This window comes from Branchiostoma lanceolatum, chromosome 7, assembly GCF_035083965.1.
Source record: "Branchiostoma lanceolatum isolate klBraLanc5 chromosome 7, klBraLanc5.hap2, whole genome shotgun sequence".
Classification (NCBI taxonomy): domain Eukaryota; kingdom Metazoa; phylum Chordata; class Leptocardii; order Amphioxiformes; family Branchiostomatidae; genus Branchiostoma; species Branchiostoma lanceolatum.
Window position 1 is genome coordinate 13,918,359 of NC_089728.1, and position 19,764 is coordinate 13,938,122.

The 19,764-nt window shown below is 41.9% G+C and overlaps 1 protein-coding gene across 1 annotated transcript; it reads left to right on the forward strand.

The window, feature by feature from the left end:
• Positions 1-12,220: 12,220 nt before the first annotated feature.
• Positions 12,221-14,265, forward strand: LOC136439461 (galanin receptor 2b-like). Its single transcript, XM_066434909.1, has one exon. It carries the CDS (start codon positions 12,732-12,734, stop codon positions 13,698-13,700), a length of 969 nt encoding a protein of 322 aa, XP_066291006.1. The 5' UTR covers positions 12,221-12,731; the 3' UTR covers positions 13,701-14,265.
• The last annotated feature ends 5,499 nt before the right edge of the window (positions 14,266-19,764 follow it).

Here is a 19,764-nt window from a genome sequence, read left to right on the forward strand (position 1 = left end):
TCGCCTGAATGCGTTTTCTAAAGCCAGAACGACCTCGCAGGCGACAAAGGTTAAAGCAGGGCTCGTGATTTAACAAAATTATTCCCAGCGCGGCAATAGAATCAAAAGGTCAGAGCTCCAAAGTCTTTACATAACCACATTCACGACTTTTGAGGCAATGCTTGCAGGTGATGAATACCTGGCGATGAAGCGATATTCGTGGGTCTAATCTGGGGATAGGTGAAACAAGATCCGACCCTAATTTCCTGCAGCATTTGATTGTCCCACTCTATTACATGTACATTGTACTTAGCCTCCTTCGCAGCCTTCTATGAGCGCTGGCATTTATTTCAATGGGGAGCGCTGATTTGCGATTTTGAACATATGGACCAGGTTCTTATACCGGGGAAATCTTGTCTGGGTCCTATAGAAGGCTCCTAGATCATTGATCGTACAGGGACAGTATTCAATTTATATAAAATTAGATTTCGGTTGCTCAACAGTGAAGAGGGGCTTAGGCAATACAGGATTATTGTTAAGCATCAAACATCCGGAACCATAGTTCTTTCTCATTGAAACGTATTCATAACTGAGGAGGAAGTCCACCAGTTCATTTGGGTGCTTTGAGATTTCCAAAACATGCCTGTGTAAAATCTATCTCTACCAGGGGCATAGGGTTGTATTGACATAACATTAGGGTGTTTCGCCCAGAACACAAAGATCCTAGGTTCCAAACCCTGACATGCCACCGATGTTGTGCCTTTGGCAAAGGTGTAAAAATGGGTACTACACTTCGGTGAGGGACTTTAAATGCGGTGAAATGAAGATAGTTAGGCTCTACCTTCCAATACAAGGCCAAAGACCCAGCCAATAACAACTCACTTCCTCTACGGCCTCAAAAAAGGGGCTATGGAACTACCTCTTTTCTAGTGAACTCTGAGTTTAATGCAGTGGTCATCAAATAGAATAGCGTTACGCGTTGTGCTGTAAATTTCAAAAAGTTTGTACGTCGAGGAAGGTTAGACATCCAGTTAGTACGATACACCAAATAACAGTTACTCAAGCAACTGGATATGATTTTGGAATCGGTCAGACGTTTCAAGTAGCATCCACTACTTTTCGTCAGTGACTCTGAGCAAGATTTATCGAACAGCAGGTTTTAACCACGAACTATGAATTGATATGCAAATAACGAGAAGACAATTTTAGATGTCCAACAGGTAAAAAATTAGACAGTTTGTAGTTTTCAAAGTCTCACGAAAGTTCTACATGTCAAGACCAAACTTTACAATAGATACACGGAAAGTCCGTGAAAGATATTGGAATGTAGCCAAAAGCGATTTCCGCGAAACATGTTCAATGGTGCCAAAAGAACGAGTTGATTACCTCGTCCATTATATGAGCTTTCTTTTAATGTGTCTCGCCAAAAGCTTCTGAATGACACGATGACAAATTACAGAGATTTTTGCCAAATACCAAAGTGTTAAGAAATATCTTGGCACCCTCGTGTTTGAAGACGTCTTAGTTGAAATGCTTTAGTGACGCAGAAACATATCGACTCTTTCTCTAAACTACCATCAGAAATCTGGTACGTCGGCATAAGTGGAGTTTTCAGTCGCTTCAAGGCGATTTGACTGTTGTCAGGAAATCAATCTGGGTGTCTAGAGAGTTCCAAATACGTGTGCGTCTACTACGCCTGTCCATTGATCATGAGCTGAAACTTTGAGTGTATACAGCATTCTAAAATACGATCTAGAAAGCCCCCTTCAATCGTTCTTTCACATACGCGCTTTCAATTTAAACGTTTCTTAGTCATCTAAATCGTCTATATGCTCTACTGAGTTAACAGTAGGGTGAGCAGATTTGATGATAGCATTTGGACACGTTCTTTCTAACCTTGTCAAACACTAATGCGTATGATTGACGGCGGTGCAGCTTGCCGCGAGCGGGGCACACACCAAGATAACACGAAGATCTAACTTTTTAAGACACAGAAAAAGTAACAAGATTTCGAAAATCTAAAACATTGTTGTCTTGTTGAAATAGAGTTCATTAATCGTAGAAGTATGGTATGATTCACATCACATATGAATGTGACTTGCGTGTGGAAAAGCAGACCAGAAATAATACCCCCTCGAGTAGCATTTTGACCCCATGACATGGTGGAATGTCTGTCAGCTGTCAACCAAATGTGACTAATTCTACCAACTCTGAAATTTAATTCCCGCCATTCCAACAGCTCACACACACACGCACACACACACACACACACACACACACACACATACACAGACATACATACACACGTACACACACACACACACACACACACACAAATACACACACATACACACAAATACACACACACACACACACATACACACCACACACACACACAAATACACACACACACAAACACACACACACACACACACATACACATACACACACAGATAAACAGAAATGAATACAGACAACATCCTCTTACACTGAGGTGAAAATTGATTGTGCTCCTTTTGATCACGTCGCGACACTGCATCCTTTTCTACCCAGTACTTAACACAGTACTTACGAGTCTAATCAGGCATCAATGTCACCCTACAATATTGCACCGGCCAGTGCCTGTCAACCGCAATCATTTTCCTTGTATTGAGCACCTCTCGCCTCCACCCATGGGCATCTCCATGACCTTGTCGGGGATAACCATTGATATTCATAGCCTGTTGTGTCGCCTGAATGCGTCTTCTACAGCCGGAACCACATCATTCATCATTTATGTATTATCAAAGAACCTCACATGCAGGAAAGGGTAGATCGGGGCTCGTGATTTAACAAGCTAATTCCCAGCGTGGCAACATAATTAAAAGGTCAAAGCTCCAACAATTTTTGTGACTTTTGTGGCTATACTTGTCATCGATGTAGCCTTGGGTATTCGTGGACAAAGTCTGAGGATAGGTGAAACCATGTTCAACTCTGTGACCTTTTGCCTTTTTTTCATTAATTGTTGTTATCCCAAATATATAATGCGGTATGTTATAAAACACTTTTTCTTAGTGTTACATTACACTGTAGATACTTGATTGGTTGAAAAAAGTCAACCAACGTTTCACAATCAACATCTCAAAAGTGTCCAGAGGCTATTGATATCTTAGTCAGATTTGGACACACATTCTAATAAACAGTCAAACATCGAATCTTATCAACTGAACTTGCATGGCCCGATCAGCATTTCACACCACGTGCTGGGTTCACCGAAACGTAACTATCCTGGGCGACTCTGCTGGGAACGGCACGTCAATCGCGATCGTAATATCCGTGGCATTGATAAAGAGCCGCAACTACCGTCTGGTCGGGCCTCCAATTTACCAGGGAATGGAGTCTCGTAGGTCTGGTCGATCGGACACTAAATTCACGTGTTTTACCGTCATTATAGAGTGGACCGAGGCAGATGAGGGGTCGTCTGGATTAAAGTTCTTTTGATTACATAGCTTCTATACTGTCAGATCCCAACCAAGGAAAGCGTACTGACAGATACGTTGATGGGACGAATTGTTAAATCACCCAGACACGTAAAGTTATCTTGATAATACCCCCATTCCACTTGGATGGCGCTCTCACCGCGCTCTCACGGCGACCTCATTTTGGCCAGATCGCCGTGAGAGCGCCGACAGCGCGGCGAGAGCGCCATTGAGAGCGCCGACAGCGCGGCGAGAGCGCCGATAGCGCGGGGAGAGCGCCATGCGCGCCGTCACCTCGGCGATGGTTTTGAACATGCTCAAAACCTTCGCCGTGAGGGCGCCGAGGATGGCGATCAAAAAACGAGCGCCGAGAGAGCGCGGAGCCAGCGCGGTGAGCGCCGTGAGAGCGCCGTGAGAGCGCGGTGAGCGCCGTGAGAGCGCCCAAGGTGGGATCAAAGGGCCGAAGCGAGCGCTCAAGGATCGCAGCGAGCGCTCTATGAGGATTGAATGGTCTTAACTGTAGTTCAAGCAAATTTCATTCTTGAAGCGGTGTATCTTGAAATACTGGTAATGTTGTGTTCAAATCATAGTTTTGCTCGTGGGTAATACAAATTGACGAATAACTACAAGTACTTGCTTCCATTCAAATTAAATTCCCTCCAAGTTTTATTGTCAGTGGTTCAAAATGTGTTCCAAAATCAGTGATTTACGTTTCTATCATAACGTAGAATGATAAAATATATTTATTGCAAACAGTTTACATGACAGACAACACAGAAAAAACAAGAGTTCCACGACCTCATATCTCCATGAACAATTCTATTCATGCAAATGACTTACACATTTGCATAATATATGCTTGGTCATAAACACCTTTATCTAACTTACACATGTTGCAATATTGACAGTCCTACAATTTTCCAATTAGATGAATTATGGTGTTTTTGCATCAATTATGCAAATTAGAAATTTATTTGCATAATTGGTATCTGTTGATGCTCAACTTTCCATAAACTACATATGTTACATGTATTTGAGTCTGATAATGGAAACCACTGCAAATATAGATTTTCCTCATTAGCTATGCAAATTAAGCCCCAATTAGCATAATTTGCACTTCATTGTGTATATCTCTATCTAAGCTACCTGCATACTAAATATCATGGAATTCGGTCATTCCTTTGTTCAGTTATTCTCCTGAGAAGATTTTCACAAAAACGCCCCTGCAGTTCCAGAGGAAGCTGCTAGGGGGCCCAAACCTACACCACTTCTTTATTACATTACATGCTATCTGCCACCCAAAAATCAAGACCACAGCACGTCCAGGTCAAAATATACAAAAACGGAAGTTCTGCTGCAGTACCAAGGTCACATACCAGGGGGCCCAAAATCGACCTTGAACTTCGGCTTCACAACACCTGCCCACATACCAAATATCATCGTAATCCATCCAGAGGTTCTTGAGTTATGCCGACTACAATAGTCCGGAAACACAAACACAAACACACACACACACACACACACACACACACACACACAAACACGCCGAAAACAATATCTCCATTTTTCATGGAGATAACAAGTTGAACATACATATATTACTTAAGACACACACTGAGCGACCATGCAGCGACTAAAATTGAATCTGTCTTCCCCTTGATTTTATCATTCAAATATGATGCAGGAGGTAAAGGTATGACTGAGAAGACAACAAAGCACACAAAACGTAACAAAAATTCGTTCTTTATCTCTAGAATTCGTTGAGTGATCTGTGAAATCTTAAAAAAGTTGCTGACATTTGATATTTTGGTCGCGCTGAGAGCGCACAAGGGTCGCCGTAGAGATTCCACTTGAGCACGTTTTCCAGGAGTTCGGCGCTCTCACGGCGCTCTGGACCATTTTAGGTCGCCGTGAGAGCGCGATGAGAGCGCCGTCCAAGTGGAATGGGGGTCTTAGATGGCTTCTATTGTGCCAAATCCGAAGCAAAGACCTCATTTATTACAGTCTACTGACAGATAAGTCGACAAAGAGAAGTGTTCCGCCAATCACACACGTAAAGTTCTTCTGCTTCGATGGCTTCTATGCTGTCAAAAACGAAGTAAAGACCTCATTTACTACATTATAATGACAGATAATTTGATAAGTCGATGAGGAAAAGTGTTCAGTGAATCACACACGTAAAGTTCCCTTGATTAGATGGCATCCATACTGTCAAATCCTAAGCAAGGAAAGGCTTTATTTCAGCCTAATGACAGATACGTCGACGAAGATAATCACAAACGTAAAGTTCTTCCACTTTGTGGGCTTTTATGCTGTCAAAACCTAAGCAAAGACCACATTTGCTACAGTCTACTGACAGATAAGTCGATGGGGGAAGTGTGCAGTGAATTGCGTACGACATGGCTCCAGCTGAAAGATTAATGAATCCAAGCGTAAGTCATGTGAATCTGGTTTAAGCGTCCCCAACAAGAGCAATCATTTATCTGTTCATGAACCAATTGGGTAGAGTAAAAGAATAAAGTTACCGTAGTTGAGAGTGGGTGAAACAATGCCCTTGCTCGTACATTGAGGTGAAAATTGCTTTTTGGTCACGTGCGAATCTGCATAATATACTTTTCTCCCCTGAACGTAGTGTTACGAGCCTATTCAGGCATCAATGTCACCCTACAATGTTGTAGCGGCCAGTGCCTGTCAACCGCATGCAATCATTTCCGGAATTCCCTTGTCTTGATGTCCATCGAAGCACCTCTCGTTTCCATCCATGGACATCCCCATGATCTGGACGAGTTTGTCTAGCCTGAATGTCTCTTGTACAGCCAGAACCAACTTTCATCATTCATATACAGTATACGTATCATCAAAGAACTTCACATGCAGTAAAGGGTAGATCGGGGCTCGTGATTTAACAAGATAGCGTGGCTACAGAATTGAAAGGTCAGAGCTCTTATGTCTTTACATAACCACTTTCATGACTTTGGCGGCAATCGATAAAGCGACATTCGTGGACATAGTCTGGGGAGAAGTAAAACTAGATCCGACTTTGTGTCCTTTCGACGCTTTATCAATTGTCGTTATCCCAAATATATAAGGCGGCATGTTATGTTACATTACACTGTAAATACTTGCTTGGTTGAAAAAAGTCAACTAACGTTTCACATTCAACATCTCAATAATGTTATGTTTCAAACTAGAAAGGCAAAAGAGGCCATCGGCGCGCGTGTGTGTGTAGGCCCCCCTCTCACTGGACCCGCGGCACGCTGGCGGCGTCGCTGCGTCCTAAACTGGATTTGTGTTACTTTAAGTATGACCCAAAAGACATTTCAAACCACGTGCTGGGTTCACCGAAACGTAACTATCATGGGCGACTCTGCTGGGAACGGCACGTCAATCGCAATATCCGTGGCATTGATAAAGAGCCGCAACTACCGTCTGGACGGGCCCCCAATTTACCACGGAATGGAGTCTCGTCAGTCTGGTCGATCGGACACCAAATTCACGTGTTTTACCGTCATTATAGAGTGGATCGAGGCAGATGACGAATCGCCTGGATTAAATTTAAAGTTCTTTTGATTAGATGGCATCCATACTGTCAAATCCTAACCAAGGAAAGCGTTTATTACAGTGTACTGACAGATACGTTGACCGGACGAATTGCTCAACTACTCAGTCACGTAAAGTTCCTCTGCTCAGATGTCTTCTATACTGTCAAATCCTAAGCAAAGACCTCGTTTACTACAGTCTACTGCCAGATAAGTCGATGAGGAAAAGTCTTCAGTGACTCGCACACGTTAAGTTCTCTTGATTAGATGGCTTCTGTACTGTCATATCCCAAACAAGGAAGTGTTTATTACAGCGTACTGACAGATACGTTGACCGGACGAATTGCTCAACTACTCAGTCACGTAAAGTTCCTCTGCTCAGATGGCTTCTATACTGTCAAATCCAAAGCAAAGACCTCGTTTACTACAGTCTACTGACAGATAAGTCGATGAGGAAACGTCTTCCGTGACTTCTACACGTTAAGTTCTCTTGATTAGATGGTTTCTGCATTGTCACATCCCAGACAAGAAACTGTTCATTACAGCGTACTGACAGATACGTTGATGGGACGAATTGTTCAGTGACTCAGACACGCAAAATTCTTCTGCTTAGATGCCTTATTTTGATTAGATGGCTTCCATACAAGTCCCAAACAAGGAAATCGTTTATTTCAGTCTACAGACAGATACGTCGGCGGGGAAATATGTGCAGGATATCGCACACGTAATTTTTTTATTATTAAATGGCTTCTATTCTGTCAAATCCTAACCAGGGAAAGCTTTTACTACACTGAATCACGTACGACTTGGCTGTACTTGAAAGATCAATGGATTCAGGCGTAAGCCATGTGAATCTGGTATAAGCGTCCCCAACAAGAGCAATCATTCATCTACTCATGAATCAATTTGGGTAGAATAAAAAGTCTGTTGGATTGGGTGACAGGTAAATTGATCATCACTTCTGTGAAATGTCTTTTAGAGCTGAGTGAAGTGATGTAGGTAATCAATGAAGATTAGCGTAACGGTAGCGATGATACACCAAAAATGTTATCAGTGATTCCACTTGTATGAATATAAAAATAACCATAATCTGTCACAGAAATGTTTCTTTATAGCCATCTGAGACTATTTGATCTTTCTGTCACATGAATCTTCTCCATAAACCTCGGAATGTATGTATTACCACTTGTATCATCCAAAAAATCCAAAACCGATCAGTCATATTTAGTATCTGTGTATCTTGTCGATGAAAGTTGTGGCATGTTTTCTTGTTGCCCAGGGCGCCTTATTGAATGAATGAAGACCTTTGTTGTACTTTAATTATATTCCATTCACGCGGGCGTTTCAATGAATGAATGAAGACCTTTATTACACATTAGTTACATTCCATGCACACAGATTCACATATCAAAGAGGTTAGAGTTGGTTAATCAATCAAGACGCGTATGTGGTAAGTATTTCCCAAACACTTATATAATGTGTGGGGGCGGAGTTGAAATAATGGACACGTCCCGTAAGGTCGAGGTAAAATTTCTGTATCGGGCCGTCTGGATAGCTTGGAATATTAATCTCAGTTTTATATATACTTGTAATTCAGAATCTCTGGGGACATTTCTATCTCATCGTTAATGTTTTTTGAGGTGATGTTATAAGTTATGTGTAAAATTCAGTACTCTTAATTACGTTATGGCAATGTTATGTGTGTTGTTCTAAGTCAAGTTATGATGCTTTAATATAGTGAAAAGTGTATAAAACGTTGTTAATAGAACGATAGATTATGATATCCATTGTGATTATATTTTATGATATAGTTTACGAACATCAGATCAGAAATGAAGGCAGATTATTAGATACTACACTAATTGAGATTTTTAATAGAGAGTTTCGCTATGTCGTTCAATAATTATGCAGATAAGGAAGTTTCAATTTACAGCGTTGTACCGTAGTGAGGTTGAGGCATGTCCTGACACGTTCTCCCTTAAATCCCTATCACAACCGCGTCACATTAACCCCGTATTTGACGCTTCAAGGCGGTAGAACAACGACGGACACATGAAGCAATCAGGACATTTCAAGAACTTGGCCACAGCAAGTAAATTTTATGGATGACATCACCGGGCTCATTGATTTTCGTCTGATTTTGAAAAAAAAACAGATTTTTTTTTTCTCTCAGGAGATGGTCAAAATGATGGGAAAGTACGAAAGTGGGAAAATGTGTCCCGTTGTAGCCTTGATTGTACATGTAGAAGTGACACTAGTGAAGTAGCCTTGGGTGTAGTTATAGAAGTAAAACTAGTTCGATAGTTGTAAAAGTGGCACCAATGTGGTAGCCAAAAGTGTTGTTGCCAACTTGGTAAGTAACGCCAGTCTACCACACTAGTGTCATTTTGTGCACCTCTTGAATACAGGAATAAAATACTTGTTGGCTCACAGTGATACCATGTTTTGTTGCAACGTTTATGGTGTCTATTTTGAAAATGTAGCTCAATTGTTTGTTTTTTACCCATCTTGTTTTTTTTTTACCCTCTCGAATTTGAGTCTGCAGAGGATGCCATCTATACGATTTTCATGCTGTGGCCTTAGAAGTCGTTTTGCAAGCTTGACACGTACTTACATAACGTACGTAATTATGGTTACCCCAACCGTGTGTTTTGTCTGATAAAGGCAATTATGCCTGAAATGTCAATTACATCTTATATACAGTTTTCATTCGGTCACTTGTCGTCTTATTGGCGTAAATATCATAGTTCGCGCAGCCGGAATAAAGGTTACGAAAATCTCCCAAATCAAAATTGGTTTGCTTTGTTTTGAAGAAAGAAGTTTGTTTCATTCCATTTGATAGGCTTATGCCTTACTGGATAGCGTTAGGATGTGATTCCCATTTTAAAGCTATGACTTTCGAAGTCACCTCACGGCTCAACGTATCTAAAACTTTGTAAATCTGCTAGAGCCCTTGTCTGCAAAACTTTCACATCTCCCAACTGAATTCTTATTTGACGTATATCGTAGATTACTGGCTCTTAAGAGGAAGCCTCTAGCAACAGCAACACCAAATGCAATACCTCCTATCGCCTTCATACCCGGTACTTTAACTCTTCCGGCACGAAACTGCAACTACAATGGACAGTCGTTTATCATTAGCATGCGTTACGAAGAAAGGGCAACTACTAGCCCTAAACGTTAACATCTCCCAACCGAATTCTAATTTTGACATCGGCGAGAGGAGTATGATTATTCTCTCTGGTCTGATGTCAAACCCATCTCATGGACTACACCTGGGAAATACACTTGCGCTTATCGCTTCCCTAGCGGAGGAATTTAGCTATAGAACACTGATGATGTAGGCATGGCTACACTCCTGCCCCGTGCCCCAGCGGACTGCAGTAGATTGCGGTGGTTAATACAAAACTATTGATTCGCTGCTCATGTTATCCCTTGAGTGTTGCTAAGTTTAATAAGGTAGCCACAAAGGAATGGCATTAGAAGAAAAAAACTCTCCAAGCTGAAAATAAAACAAAACATGAAGAACCATTCCTTCCAATTCCAATTGGTCTGACTAACGAAGCAATTCAATGATATAAATCGCATCTATTGCACTTGGCAGAATGATACATGTTTTAGGCTTCTTCTAAAGTGCCAGTTTTATATATAAACCCCACGTTCTTACTTTGTTGTGCTATAGCCGTGATTCAACTTGACATTCCTTGCTGCACGCTGGAAAGAAGATAGTCTTCGTAATTAACCCTCGTGGCAGAATCCCAAATGAAATACGGCTCACCCTTCGCATGCAAAAAATGTTTTATACGTTTAATTCATAGTAAGTACAGCTGGATGAGATGTTGCACGGGATCCGGGAAGACAAGTCATGGTTCATTTCCCGAGTTAACAACATGAGTAGCAGGCTGACATTCATCTTGAACGATGACACATCTCCGTATAAATCTTCTCATTTTCAAGCCTTACGTATAATAAAGGTAGCAGACCTGTAACCATTATCGTATCGGTCCAGGAAACACATTTTGTAAATTTTCAGTTGATCTGTGAAAAACTCCCCCGTCACATATTCAGGACCTGCCCACAACCTTGCTCCCGACCTCTCCCCAACCAAGGTACGCGCTGGGTTCTGAGTAGCCCGGAATCCACCCAATTCTAGCTCTAGTTCGCTCCTCTAACTACATCGGAAAATAAGATGACTTTGCCGAGTTTGACTTGTCAAAATTCTATGTCGGCTGGCGCCGTCAACCTTTTAATGCTAATAGACAATCTCGCCAATCAACAGCAAAACACAGATGACCTTGCTCACGACTAACTCCCAACCATGGTCTGGAGAGGGTCGGGAGGCCATGGTTGGCTATGTGATAGGAGCGTTTCTACGAGATGCAGTGACCCGCTGAGGTGAGCACTATATAGCGAGACGTGAGTATCAATAGCAACAGTGGGAGCGTTCAATCCTGACCTAGTAGAACCCTCGGGCGTTTTGCATTGCCGTGAATACGGCCCTGGCAGGCTTCACCAGGTCTTCCTGGGGGTAGAACGATTCCATAATAGAATTCTGCAAAACTAGCGTGAACGATAAGCTCGCAGAGTGAGTCCACAGGAAGGGAAGATCAATTGAATGAAACCCTATGGTGGCCAAATTCCCCTAGCGAAGTTAGGCTGAGAGAGACCATGAGAAACGTGACCACCCATGGCCTGGCACTATTTGTGTCCAGATCTTTTGACAATCATGACAGGAAATGAGCTCCCAGTAGGTAAGTGCAAGGAGCGGACGTTATGCGATTCCCCTCAAGTGGCGAGAGTTTTACAAATGGCTACATGGAATGCAACGCTAGTGCCTTAGACATACCCGGCGTCCGGGTCTTTGTTTAAAGTTGAAATCCAACCTTTGGTTTCGTCAGAAAGAAAACGGTTTTAAAATGCCTCGTGTGTACGTGGCCGCGGTCAGTTAAGAACTCACAATTCACATCACTGCATACGCTCTACGGTGTGAGGAATTTAAAACATACGACTCGCTCCGAAGACTCAATATCATATACTTTTACCCATCATTCAAGGATATACACTGCACGTTCAAACGGTAACAGATGTATGCTGATTTATCTCTCTCTCTATATATAGTTCGTGCAAGAAAGCTTCGTCACATTTATCAGTAAATCTAGTCTGCGAGGCATGGAATTGATGAGCGGACCTTTCACGATTGTGCGTGATATTTATAGATATATGTCTTTAATTACTTTACAGCGTTAGCAGACAGAGCAAGCTGTGGAAACACTGTAGAGTCTAGGACCTTGGCAGTATTCAGTTCAAGGGCGAATCCCATCGGGCGTTGCAGTCAAGCCGTCGCAGCGATTACGTGCGCCTTCACTCCTTAACGACACACCTGAGCCCGTGTGGGAACGGAACTAGATCTGGGTTTTCCTACTGACACTTGTTAGTTAGTAGTCACCCACGCAAGGGCGTACCGGGCACCTACATACGCGCTGTTTAAAGGTTGTAGTGGTGAGGGATTTACACTCCTAGCGTTACCATCGTATGTGCTGGTCGGTAACGCTAGCGGTGACGGGCCGGCGATAAGCCGCGCAGAACGTCCGCCACGCAGCTATTTAATTATGGCACATAATCTATCGTCCCATTGGGACGTAGGTCGGAGATGTACATAAACCCTGTGGCTTGCGGCTGACTGTAGGGTATGAGAGTCTCGCAGTACTGTGAAAAAGCATAGAATCCGGCAGTAGCGGGTTCTAGGCAGAACGGGATGGAAAACATTGCCGTAACAGAAGGCGATCTGGACAGATTCTTCACGAACGTGACGAACAGTAGCGAGGGTCAGGGGATGGTGGAGCAGGGACCGGAGAGTTGGATCATTCCCGTCATTTTCACAGTAATCTTCTGTGTCGGTGTCTTTGGAAATGCGCTCGTTATCGTTGTACTGCTGCGGACCGGCCGAGAGTTGGAGAACACCACTAACATTTTCATCCTCAGCCTCAGCATAGCAGACCTGCTCTTCATCGTCTTCTGTGTGCCCTTCCAGGCCACCGTGTTTTCCCTGCCAGAGTGGGTCTTCGGACTCTTCATGTGCAAGTTTGTACACTTCTTCCAGTGCGCCACCATGCTGGCGTCTGCGTTCAACTTAATGGCGATGTCGATGGACCGCTACATGGCCATCGTGCACCCGGTGGACTCCATCGACGTGCGGAAGCCTCAAGTGGCGTGGGCGGTAGAACTAGCCGTCTGGGTGCTGGCCATGGCGATCTCCACGCCGTATCTCGTCTACTTCGACATCCATCACGACGTGGTTTCGGGAATCCCGGTGGATTTCTGCGTAGAACACTGGGACGACCTGGAATCGCAGAGACCTGCCTACTTCGCCGGCCTGTTCGCTCTGGGCTACATGCTGCCATTGGTCATCATCGCCGCCTGCTACTATCTCGTGGTCCGTGAACTCAACAGCATGCCCAAAAAGAGCCAGGCCAACAGATCCAAGAAAAGGGTGACCAAGATCCTGATGGTGGTCGTCATCGTGTTCGGAATATGCTGGCTCCCTCACCATGTCGTCAACATGTGGGTAACTTTCGGAGAGTTTCCGTACAATATGGCGACGTACGTGGTCAAGTTGCTATCCATGTGCATGGCCTATGTTAACTCCTGTGTTAACCCTATCATTTATGCCTTCTTGTCGTCTGAGTTCAGGCAAGGCGTAGGAGAACTGGCATGTAGGACATAGTCTAGGCTTAGGTCTTTAGTTCCAGTCTTTTCTTATCTGAGACATAGCGTGTATGTGAGTAGTTGAGTATTCGTAGATCTGAGAAGTAACTCTAGATAGGAGTAGTCTACATCTCTATTGCATGTACTTGCGACATCACAGAAAACACTGCATAACATATAGATATGTGTTATTTGTCATCTTCCAAGTTTCCAGAAAAGAATCCCAATATGCCTGTGTTGATGCTAAATACATGTATATCTGCGGCATATCAGTCATTATGTTCGCTGCATTGAACTTTTCTGTCCATGTATTTGATTTGAGTATGACTAAGTGTCTAGTACTAAAAATGTTGTTGCTTGGAGTGCCTGCTTGAAATATAAACATGATGAATCATTTCATTGATTTCTTTACAATTTATTTAACTTATTTCATTGGCAACACGAGTAACATTGGAGCAAAATGTATTTTTCTAAACATTATTCTCCATTCTTTTTGGTACAACTGAAAATGTGGCAATGTATGGTGGAAACGAAACGTGTATTTGGCAGTTCCTGCGTCAGTGAATAAACGGAGCTCTTCTTTATACTCTTGTGAACTGGTACTTTATTTGGCGCACTGTTTAATTTTAAATCTTGTCAGGTCAATTGTTTGGGTAGCCCTGTAAAGATACTGCCATGTAGTGATTGAAAGAAACTTTGATGTTGGTGAAATGTGCGTTCAGTAAGCAAAGGACGTCATTTAGAACTAACATCAACCGCAAAGCTAGACGTTTCCCAAAACAGGAAAGACTACTATAAGTTAACCTTTTCTTGAAAGAACAGTTTAGCGTTTCAGAGGTAGAGATTTCGCTGCCATACAAACTGAGGCTTGCTGTTTCTGATTATAGACATCATACAAACACCACATGACAATGGTTTTGATTGGCATTATATATGGAGTATTTAAAAGACCCAAATCCTTGTTTAAACAGTTTGCTCGACTTTGTCTATTAACCTCCTTAAGTTATAGTGATTATACACGTAAACCAATGCGTCTGACAAGATGCATTGCAAAATTTACTATGGTACATTATTGTATCGCAAATCCGTTACAATGTAAGTCTTCATGTTAAACAGTTTTCACTGTTTCCTATTGATGCTTGTATCGGCATAGTTACCTTGGGGCATAAGCCATCTTAGGCCTGCACGGATCTAACATAACCTCTAACATTTACAACACTAGGGCTCCAAATGGCAATGGCAGACACCAGTTAAGTCGAAGCAAATACCACCATAACTCTACTCGGGGATCATACAAGTCAAATGGACTGGATCCATCAACTACTTCTTGTTATTGCCGTAAGCCTGGCCCTTAGGATATGTTTTCCTTACTGCGACAAGCTCACAGAAAGGCCACGATTACTTCTTGCCCTTCGTAGCCATTAAAAGGATTTAGCTACTTATCTAGCTTTCATATAAATCCGTTTCGTTGTCTGGCGTATGAGCTAATATTTTGGATTTGCATGGCAACGAGAGAAGCAAGGTTGTCAGCTTTCCAAAAATGAGATTTTATGTATAGCCTGGTTATCCACCGAAAATGTCATTATAACGCCGGTGCATAATCCTATTACGGTCTCGGCTTATAGTTCTAATAATTGAAAGTTTATTGCAAGTTTTTGCCCTGAGGCTAATTGCAAGTATGAGTAACATTATAGCATGTGGCTATTCTAGTCTGACTACTGACACTAAATTCTAAGTTACTGGGTCCGACTTCTTTTCCCGAGACAGTGGAAGACGATCCCACTTTTTCTGTAATATGTGGGTTTTGTAATGTTAAGAGGAGAGAGTAGATTTCTTTTCGTCTGTAAACGTGTCCATGGAGAAATTAGGATGGAATTTGGTGACCTCGTTAAGCAGCTCATTTCTTCCAGGATCGTAGAAGGGGCAATTTGAAATAAGATGTGCTTCGTCTCCCACCGTTTTTGACATGCAGTATCTACAAGTTCTTTCGCACACAGGTGAGATCTAATAATGTGCCATATGCCTGAGCTGCAGAACAGACAATATGAATTTTCATTTTATTTCATTTTCCCCATACCCATACCCACGACCAGAACCTAATATCGCCGATTGGGCGGTCCTCAATGGTGGCCCGGTACATCAGATACTATAGATGCCACCATGTGGCGTCTTATCCTGCGGCACGTTGGCGGCGTCGCAGCGTCCTAAATTGGATCTGTGTCACCCTTTACTTTACAATGGGAATATCATGCAGAACGTACAAGCATGACTAAAACGCACAATTACAAAGCGTCAAAAGATTCGCTTTTTGTTGATGAAATTTGTTGAGCACTGTGTCAAATCGCTTGGCTGCAGCGAGGTCGCCAACGTGCCGCAGCTTCAAACCGAGTGCTATACCCTCTTTATAGCGTTGAGACGCTGCTCCATATCCCCCTCAAAGGCTGTAGTGGCCCGGGATATATCTGGTGAATGCTGCCACACACCAAGATTGTGATTGAGATCTCCCACAAAAGTTAATACTGATATATCGAGTGCCACGATCGGATAATTCTTGATAGATCTCTCCCTGCTGGTGGTAATTTTACGAGGATGTCGATATCGCATCTGTAACCGTTTTGATTGAATGAACCAATTTTGATTCCCTCCTCGGTGGCGAAGCGACGAAACAGACTTTATGGAGATTTAAAAAAAAAATCAAACAAGCAAGAATGCTATATTAGATCCATATTTCAGACAGAAATACTTATAACATCTGTCTCAAATTGGCCGTAAAACGAGTAGGTAGCGTGCGTGAGGGGGTAAATAAATGGGCTGTAATATGTGTACTAGTTTGAGAGTGGCACAGTGGGAACTGCGGTCTGCTTCTGTATCCAATACACCAATACCCATTCAAAAGGCAGAAAAGCTGACACGAGCTAGATATCTCGTAAAAGTTGCGGCCTCTGCAGCCCTTTGCTACAATAAATCTGCATTTCCAATACGAACTGACGTTTTGAATAATTTGCTCAATTTCCCCTGCTGACCGAAAGGGAACACAGATCAATGCCCGAATATTGGATTTTTCTTGGCGTCTGATGTTTTTATTAATACTTCCTTAGATCTTCGAAAATGCCTTTGGCGTTCCATTCAATTAATCTATCAATCAGCCATCACACAATAGTAAGAAAGCATGTATTTATCATCCTAAACAGGGACAATCATGCATTATCAAAGCGCGGCAGCTGTCTCATAATTGGACGTGATCAGACAAAAAAGAAGTAAGAATCACCAAGAGGCCGGCCGTAAACCTGGTTCTGAAGGCTGTTTCTTCTAGTAACGTGCGTAGTCCAGTGGTTAGTGACCCTGCATCTGGACCAAGAGGTACTGAGTTTGAATCACGACTGTGTCGCTCCACCGACATGCGTGCTACTGGAAAGGGTCACAGTGCGTAGGACTGGACGTCAATCCATTGTTCATCGTACATGTTCGAAAAGGGCTAGGGGATTTCCTTAGTTCATTCAATTTGTAAATACCGTATATACATATCGTACATCTCTGTCACAACCAGTGGAAGAGTAGCTCCTCAGTGAGCTTAACTGGTTGATGACTTTTTTTATTCGATTTCTTTCACTCTATTCCAGTCTCCATGTTTTCTAGCACCTTTTCAAGCAGGGGAGAGAAGGCGAAGAAAAACATTAATGTGTGATGAAAATAATACACATGATGAATACATTTTAATAATGATAGGTGAAACGTAACAATTTCACACCAGAATCATCACACGTAGTCAAAAAACGCATGGTGGTAATGAAAAAGAACAGACACAGATGGCATCAGACAACTTCGCAAAAAGCATGTTATCAATTAAAAGAAACAAACACAGATGACATCAAAGTAAAAAAAAAAACATGATACTAAATGAAAAAAGAACAAACAGATGGCATCAAACAGAGTCACAGAAAGCGTGTTAATAATGAAAACGAACAAACACAGATAGTCACAAAAAGCATCTATATAATTAAAAAGAACAAACACAGATGGCATCAGACGTAGTTACAGTAACCATGTTACTTTGAAAAAGAACAAACACAGATGACATCAAACAAATCCGTAAAAACCATGTTATTAATGAAAAAGAACAAACACAGATGACATCATACAGAGTAACAAAAAGCAACTTACCTAATAAAAAAAAAGAACAAACACAGATGGCATCAGACATATTCATAAAAAGCATGATGTTAATGAAAAAGGACAAACATTGATGGCATAAATCGGTAGTGCATTATTTAGATGATGGTCACATTTGCATGGAACCATCATATTACATTTGCGTAGAAAATTATAAAGACACATACCTAAAACGTATGGTGATACATTTACAGCTTATGCAAATGAAGATCACTGTCGATTTAACGGGTATACTTCAATCTGCAGTACCTTGATTTCCGTGAGCATTGTTTGAAAGTTTGAATGAAGTCGAATATAGCTGCGTCCGTTTACCAGCCAATGCCTCGCCGAGCTTCTAAGCCAGATCATGCGTTGTTAAGAGAAGTTGTATCTCACTTGTGTCATGCGGGCACACTATTAAGGTGCTTCATAACATCGTAATTTAAATAATGTGCTCAAGTAGTTGGTAGGGTCGACAAGTGGGTGACATTTATGGTTGTCATGTGGGGTAGGCTCCTAAGTATGTCTGACTACAGGTTCATACAAGCTTTTTAAGTGGGGTTTGCCTGATAATAGCCCTTGGAGTAAAGGTATGCATAGACTTAGATACTAAACATGAACACATTTTATATTAGACTATTAGATTGTTTGAAGACTGACACTCGTCTAATAAGAGACACCCCTTTCCTTACTATTTCAGGCAACTGTAGCACGATAGAAAATAATATCACGAGAGAAATTATTACATATTATCATGAATTTTAAGTTCAATCTTTAGATGTATTTGCAAAGAAAACCTTTGTCATTTGTTAGCTATCTAGTTGGCTTCTTGCTGGGCACCGTAAGGTTAACGACTATGAACATAGCTGCCCATTTCAAAGACTGCTGTAGTTTCTTTCCGCGATATTTTGGCCACCAAATACATTAAAGTCTACTTTATGGCCATTTTCAAGTACTTGCAACCAATCTAGCACAATGCACAGCCACGAGGTATTGGCAGTCATAATGGATATAGGGAACGTCAATACTCTCGGGAATATGTTCACTCTGCGAAGTGATCTTACAGCTCATAGTGAAATACTGAGTGCTTTTCACCCTTTTAGATCGATGTCCACAGTGCAAATGAGTGATGGCCTTTGCCTATCAGCCGTCTAGCTGTGGCCTGAAATCTTTACTTGCGACGCCGGTCTTGACCCTAGTAGTTCACAAAAACCTCCTACGAGGGTGCCTCAAAAAGTAATGCAAATGGTTTTTTAACAATCTTATTTTTCATCGAATGGGTTGAAATTTGGTATAAAGGTGAAGGCAAGTATCTTCTTGAGACTGAAATATCTCAATTTGTTGTTAAGACTTTTATGAGCGATTGCCCCGAGACATTAGATATTATACAGGTACCGTTTCTGCTTCATACAGCAATTGTGTAAGTGGGTCAGATCTAGAGAAAATAAATCTAGAGAAAATAATTGATTTGACGGACTTCCAAGGGTCTGTTTATCTGGAAATCAACCAAAATAAAAATCTGAAATTAGATACAAATTGAGATACGCCAAAAAGAGTTACCGAAGCAACTGGATAAAATTTTGAAACAGTCATTTATCCAGTTGCTTGAGTAATTATGTTTGGCGTATCTTATTACCTGAATATCTAACCTTCATCAACGTAAAAAATTGAGATATTTCAGCCTCAAAAAAATCAAGACATATGCCGTTACTTTTATGCCAAATTTCAACTCATTCGATGGAAAAATGAAAATAATTGCATAACTTTTGACTCACCCACGTATGTTCGGTTTATTCTGCCATTTTTCATGATACGCGCAAGGTAACAGGTAACAAGCAACTGGACAAAAGTCTGAAACGGCCAGACCTTTAAGACAGCAGTGACTGTTTCACGATGCACTTGCAATTAATTGGACGAGGAAGCTCGTCCCAATG